The following is a 7455-nucleotide window of genomic DNA, read 5'->3' as shown; positions in this document are numbered from 1 at the left end:
GTGAAGACTTAGAAGCTTTTTTTATGCTCGCAACATTCAGAGTTTAATGGCGATCCAAAAAAAAAAAAACCCACCTCTTTGAAAATGGACAAATACTAGACGGCAAATAGGTGGGAAAAGCACCCAAAGTGTTTTTGAAAAATAAAAATTTTATTTTTTTGTAATATTTTATTTTACATTTAAAAAAAAACTCATTATCTCTGCTTGTTTTCATTTAACTATTTTTAGCCATGGATCCTTCACCTACAAGAAACTTGTCCACATCAAAACTCAACCGATCCTCTCCGACAACAATGAGGCCGGGCACTTCCTCCCTTGGCTCATCTGCTACCCTATCGACGCCGGACCAGAAAAAGCCCAAACTCACGATGCCAACCCCTCCAACCACTCCCTCATCGTCTCCCTCCACTGCTTCCCCTCGGACATGTCCGAGTCTGTATTCCCGCTCTTCCTCCCTTAACTCACTGACATCATCGTCCCACCACCAGCCCACCAGAAGCCTCTCTCAGTTGGGACGATCTCAGCTCAACGCTGCCTCTACAGGAAGTCCCCTCAATGGATCTGCGGTACCAAAGCCACCTGCTTCACCTGAACCAGGTACAAATCAAACTCAGACTTTTGACCAAAGACAAAAACTTTACTGCTTTGTTTCACTTTTCACATCTTTATCAGTCAGTGCAGCTAACACTCCCAGGTGGCCGTGTCTCCACAACAACCACAGACATCTAACACATCATGTAAAGCAGCCACTCCCATTCTGCTGACTTAAAGGGAAAAAAAAAACAGTCTCACCTCTTTGTTTTTTAGCCAACCAAATGTATCATGTAGCCTTCAGATAGCTGGATATCACTTTGCTGCAGTGGAAACATCACATTTTATTTTCTAATTGTCTTAGCAATGATATCAAGATGGAGCATTAGTGGAAAATGTGAAATCTGACAACTCAGTCGTTTACTTACTGCCTTGGTCTGTTATTTCTACTCTAGTTCTCTGAAAAATACACTCGCTTTAACATGAAGGTGGACATGGCAAATAAAAATAAATAAATTAGAGTTTTGTATTGAAGCAGGTTGAATCCTTGAGGATGTGTGTGTTTCATTTGGAAGAACAGCAGCAAAAAGAAAGAGTTATTTTAGAGCTCCGAGGCTGGAATCAGGCTGGTGCAGCATGGCATGAGCATTGATGGGGATATGATGTGAGTAACTAGATATCATGAGTATTTTCTTTGACTTGTAGAGACACACACAGACTGTCAATCCCTCTTTAAGCCTATGGGGATTTTGGATCTTGTTTCTACTTCCTTTTTCATTTGTTTACACCACAACAAATGTGATGTAATTTTTACTACACAGTATGTGGATTTATTTTTAGTATGAGCTCTGGTTCCTTTAAAAAAAACTGGGTCAAACGAAACTGCTGTGGTTTTTATCCCAAATCCTATGTGATCTGTTAGCTCACAGCTACTAGCATGCCAAATTTTAGTTGAATATCTACTAAATTAGTTATGTTATGGCAGATTTTGTGTTTTTTAAACTTGATTAACTGTGGCGGCCATCTTGAATTCAATTCATTTTATTTATACGGCGCCAAGTCACAACTATCTCAGGGCTCTGAACAAATGCATTCACATGCATAAAAATTAAATTAGTAACATTATTTATCTATTTATCTAAGAATAGGGTTGACGCCAAATTGGGTTGAATATTTTCTGAAAGTTTCAATAAAAGCTAAGAGATTGCTAATAAACAAACTCGGACACGAGCAGTTGCATGGTTGTTGTAGAAAAAAACTGATTCACAACTGATCAGATGTAGTCGTCGTTACATTTAAAGCTTTGGAGTAACAGTGAGAATACAGCAAGTCAATGCATTACGAGTAGAGAACTCACAATGGCTTGCTCTGCCTTGGTTTAGATCTGTTTCTAACTTCCTGAAGTAAGGTTGTTAGTTTTATAGAAACAAGGGCCGTCCCAGATCTCAACTCAGTGTTATCAGAACCAACTGAACCCGTCTGAGTCCAGGGAGAAAAGGAAAATATTTTCAAGGTTACGATAAGCGTGCCAACGCAGCTGTCCACTAGCACCATCTCTCTACAGTCACAGCAAAGCATCAAATAACATACCATTCAGATTACGACACAGAATCAAATAAGGAATTATGACGTGTACTGGGAAAATGTATACACATCGCAATGTACCAGGAAGCAGATCGATTAAAAAATATATTTCTATCACAATGATCATTCTTTTTTTTTATGGAGGCAAGTATCAAGACATGGACTTTCCAGCAACACAATGTTTTATATGATTTGCCCTTTTTAATCATCTGTCACTAACGTCACAACGTCAAACCTGCAAAATCAACTGCACAGCGACTAATTAACATTTTTCTGTTTCAGACGAGCCGGAAGAGGAGTTCAGTTTTGAAGATTTGGAGGAGAAAGCAAAGTCAGGTGACGCTAAAGCACAAACAAAGGTCAGTACAGAGATGAGCATTTTGCAAATGCTGTTGGTGGCCATATGGTGCAAACACAGCAGAGCACCAAGTTATGCAAAACGGTGCTGAAAACTTAAAGGTCAGGAAGTTTACAAAGTCCCAGCCATGCTTGTCTTGCAAGTATAATCATCTATTTATGTGTGTGTGTGTGTGTGTCCAGATGGGTCGTTACTTTCTAGCCCTGGCAGAGGAGAGCGATGAAGAACTGAATAACTGCACAGCGGTCACGTGGCTGGTCCAAGCTGCCAAACATGGCCGCAAGGATGCCGTCAAACTGCTGCAGCAATGCTTAGCTTCCAGGAAAGGTACCAAAAGTTCCCACGGCTGCCCTCAGTCTGGTTCAGTGGTAGAAATTTGGCTGCACGTTTGTTTTCTTATCCTCAGGCATCACTTTGGAGAACTTTGAGGAGGTGAAGAAGTTGTGCACGGAGACACGTTTTGAGAGGGGAGTCAGGAAGGCGGCTCTGCTCATGTACTGGAAGCTGAATCCGGAGAAGAAGAGGAACGTGGCCGTTTCTGAGCTGCTGGAGAATGTTGAGCATGTGCACGCAGAACCAGGTACAAAAGTTTATTTCTGTCTTTTTCTTAAGTTTCTATTGAAGTTATTGTTTTTCTAATATTTTTTATTTTTTTTAGGCACACCCATCACCTCAGGTCCACTCAACAGTTCTGCCAAGAAGCAAAGGCGAGTTCTGGAGACCATGGTCACCAGTGAGGGTATGTGTGTCTCAAAATATAGCTACTAGATGATCATTTCTCCCCTTTCCTCTCCTTTTCTCCATTCTAAAGATTTCTTACATTACTGATAGTCAAACTAAAAGAAAGCAAAGTTACAGTTATTGCTCTCCTTGCAGCCAGTTCCCACGTGGGTCTTGAGGATTTTGTGGAGATGACAAAGCGATACGCCCGAGGGATTGCACCGTCACCAGTCATGGCTGCTGCAGCAGATGATGACGATGATGATCACGTGGTGGTAAAACATCCTGACGAGCTGCCTCTACATCAGAAGGTGAATAAAAAAATCCTGTGCTATAGGACATTTAGCTTTTTCCTATAACTGTTCACTTTTAAGTATATACTGAGGGCTAAACTCTTTTTTAAAATTAATTAGAGAAATTGCATTTCCTGGGAAAATGCAGTGTGAATGCTTATTGCTGAAAAGCAGCTGAAATTAGCTAAAAACAGGCTGAAATGTAGCTGAAATTGAAGAACAAACATGTTATTTGCTAAATTAAATTTAAATCAGCAGAAATTATCACAAAAAGTAGGAAATTATCTAAAACAAGCTGAAAAGGCAGAAAGAAGCTTAAACTACCAGAAGGAAGTGGAAAGAGCTGAAATGATCTAAAGAAGTGGATATTAGTTGACAGTCCTAAATTTAATACAAACCAGCCAAAAAGTAGCTGAAATAGCAAAAAAAGTTGAAACTTGCAGAAAAAGCTGAAAAAAGCTTAACTTAGTAGTAATAAGTTAATTACTGGTAGGCTGAATGTAGCAGAAATTATCAAAAATAATTTATCTGAAAACAGCTGAAATTAGATGAAAAATGCTTTAAAAAATAGCTGAAAATGTAGAACAAGTTTAAATCAGCAGAAGAAAGCAGAAAGAACACGTTTACCCAATTAGACTGAAAAAAGCAGAAATGAGCACTAAAAAGTGGCTATAATATGAAAAAAGCTGAAATTGACGTACAAAATATGGTATGGTATAAAGTTTATTCATTTTAAAAAAGTACAAAACAATTCCATAACAATATAAAAAAGATACAAAAGATTTAAAATGAAAGGCAGCAGAAAGAAGAAAACATCTTATTATATCTGCCTCTTTTTTCAAACAATTATTTCAATCATAATAATTTTCAAGTAATATATCCAGTAAGTAAGTAAATATCCAGCTGAAAAGTAGCTAAAATTACTAAAAGAAGCTTGAGTTACCAGAAGGAAGTGGAGAAAGCACATTTTTGCTGAATTAGGCTGAGAAAAGTTGAAACGAGTGCAAAAAATGTGGAATTAGCCGAAAAAGCTAAAATTAGCATAAAAAAACAGCTAAATAGTACTTGATATAGCAGAAAAAGCTGAAACTTGCAGAAATAAGCAAGTAGCATAACAAGCTAAAATCAGCAGAAAAAAGTTAGAAGAAGCGCAAAAATGTTGAAATTAGCAGAAAGAATCTAAAAGGAGCGCAAAACATCTGAAAAAACAGCTGAAATTAGCTGAAAGTCACTAAAAAATGTTTAAATTTGCACAAAGAAGCTGAACCAGAACAAAATGTGAAAGGAGCTGTAAAAAGTTGTAAACAGATCTAAAGATATGAAGGATGTAAAATGAGCTCAATTCCTTTTCTATGAGGGAAAAAAAAGTGGCAGAAAAGGCTAAATATTTCAAAAAGCTAAAGTTGCACCAACACCAAGCTGAATGCTTTGATATATGATTTGTTGAAATAAAACAAAAACTGGCACGAGAAAGATGCTGAAAGTCGTACGGAAGAAAAATGATCACAATAGTGTGAATACGTCATAAACGTTCACACAATAAAATAAAAACGTTTCTTTTTGAACAAGCGCTTTGCGACAGGGAGGAGGGAAACTCCTCAGGTTTAGGTCTGAAATTCTTCCTCAGGACTGTGAATCAGCTGAAAGATGAATCCCTCTCGTTGCTTGTGCTTCTTCCTCCCAGATGTTGAAGTTTCCTCTGTATGCCCTGCTGGAAATAAAGGAGCACCTCATCGACTGGGCGTCGCGAGCTGGCATGCAGTGGCTCAGCGCCCTGATCCCAACTCATCACGTCAACGCACTTATCTTCTTCTTCATCATCTCCAACCTCACAATTGAGTTTTTCATCTTCCTCATCCCTGTGCTGGTTTTCTACCTCTCCTTCTTCTCCATGGTCATCTGCACTCTGCGTGTATTCCAGGTTAACATGAGTTTGTTTTTTTTAGCTGTTTTAAACCTAAAGATTTTTTTTACTGTGAATGTGTTTGTGTTGTAAGCAAGCAGATAAAAAAAACAAAAAACTGAAATATATTTACATTTATTCTCAGAATTCAAAGGCGTGGGAAAATTTCCGGGCCCTCACAGACCTGCTGGCTCACTTTGAACCTGGTCTTGATCTGGAGCAGGCGGAGACCAACTTTGGGTGGACGCACTTGGAACCTTATCTGTAAGTTCATCACTTTGATTCACGTCTAATGTGAAACTAGTAAACATCTAATATTTTATTGGTTCGGACTTGTTCTCTTTTTGTTTTTCACAGTTTTGTCTGGTTCAGATTTTTTTTTTTTACCCGTCAAGTCAAAAACTCGTCTCTTTGCTTTTTGTTTAGGTACTTCCTGCTCTCTGTAGTCTTTGTTGTTTTCTCCTTCCCTGTTGCTGATAAATCTTGGATTCCCTGCTCGGAGCTGGCGGCCATCGCCCTCTTCTTCACCATCACAGCCTTCCTCAGCCTCCACGCCTCTGCTCAGCTCTTCGCCCGTAAAGCCCTTCTCACAGAGGTCCTCTCTGGAGCGTGCTCTCTCACTCAGCTGCTGCCAGAGTCCCTCTGGTTCCTCCGGATGTTTGGGACGACGTTTCTCACACTGCCTCTGGGAGATCTCATGGTGTTAAATGTGGGTGTGCCATGCCTCCTGTATGGATATCTTTTTTATCTCTTTTTCCGCATGGCCCAGCTGAGAGGCTTTAAGGGAACCTACCTGTGCCTGGTGCCTTACCTGGTTTGTTTCACCTGGTGTGAACTTTGCTTGGTGTTCCTCAATAACGCCACAGCCATAGGACTCATTCGGACCGGCGTGGGCTACTTCCTCTTCATATTTGCCCTTCCTATCATCTCACTGGGCATAGCTGCGATGCTGATGATCCAGTTGGTGCAGTGGTTTCTCACCCTAGAACTGACCAAGATGGCGGTCACATTGACCGTCTGCTCTGTTCCGGTCGTGCTGAAGCTTTGGACTCGCTTCAGCCTCAACCCCATCGTGGTTCTTCGGTCGTTGTCTCGGAGCAGCATAGTGAAACTCATCCTGGTGTGGCTGAGCGCGGTCGTGCTCTTCTGCTGGATGTACGTCTACAGGTCCGAAGGCATGAAGGTGTATAACTCCACCCTGACGTGGCCTGAATACAGCAACATCTGCGGTCCTTTGGCGTGGAAGGAGTCCAACATGGCCCAAACTCAAATCCTCTGCTCTCATCTTGAAGGGCATCGGGTCACCTGGACCGGACGTTTTAAGTACGTCCGTGTAACCGACATCGAGAATGGACCGCAGTCGGTGATCAACCTGCTGCCGGTCTTCGTGGGGGACTGGATGCGTTGTCTGTACGGGGAACCCTATCCACAGTGTGATGAAGCTAAAACCACCGCCGAACCCTATCCTGCCCGGGCTCCTCCTCAAGAAGATCCACTCTGTAAGCTTAAAAAACTGGCCAAGCATCGGTGCCACGTCAAACGGTTCGACCGATACAAGTTTGAAGTTACGCTGGGCATGCCGCTCGAGCGGAAGACCAGGAACGGGACAATCATAGAGGACGAGGACGCAACTAAGGACATCGTTCTGCGGGCAAGTAGCGAGTTCAAGTTTGTGCTTTTACACTTGAACGCAGGCAGCCTGGTGGAGTTCAGCACCATACTGGAGGGTCGACTAGGCTCCAAGTGGCCCGTGTTTGAACTGAAAGCCATCCACTGCATTTCGTGCGGCGACGCCCGCGTCCTCAGCCGCAGACAGTACAAGATCGAGCACGACTGGAGGCGCACGGCTCAAAACGCCCTCCAGTTCGGCTTCGACTTCTTCTTCAACCCCTTCCTGACCGCTCGGCTGGAGGAGCACTCGGAGGTGGAGACTGAAACAGCGATACAGGAGAACGGGTAGAGGGGACGCACATTTTCGAGAAAAGATGCCCCGTCGTGATACAACTACTTTAAGAACGCTAATGATTGTAAACACTGCTCTTAATCGCAGTTTTACAGAGACAGAC

The 7455-nt window shown here is 41.8% G+C and overlaps 1 protein-coding gene across 1 annotated transcript; it reads left to right on the top strand.

Moving 5' to 3' along the window:
- The first annotated feature begins 230 nt into the window (after positions 1–230).
- On the top strand, positions 231–7455 carry wfs1b (Wolfram syndrome 1b (wolframin)). The gene is made up of 9 exons (XM_037675843.1): positions 231–597; positions 2398–2474; positions 2656–2800; positions 2880–3053; positions 3150–3212; positions 3350–3504; positions 5171–5407; positions 5535–5653; positions 5816–7455. The coding sequence occupies exons 1-9, from the start codon at positions 231–233 to the stop codon at positions 7347–7349; spliced, it is 2871 nt and encodes a 956-aa protein (XP_037531771.1). The 3' UTR covers positions 7350–7455.

Source organism: Nematolebias whitei, chromosome 4 (genome assembly GCF_014905685.2).
Source record: "Nematolebias whitei isolate Nwh7 chromosome 4, NemWhi1, whole genome shotgun sequence".
NCBI classification, from domain to species: domain Eukaryota; kingdom Metazoa; phylum Chordata; class Actinopteri; order Cyprinodontiformes; family Rivulidae; genus Nematolebias; species Nematolebias whitei.
The sequence above is the reverse complement of the archived record's forward strand: the minus strand, read 5'-3'. Positions and strand labels throughout refer to the sequence as shown.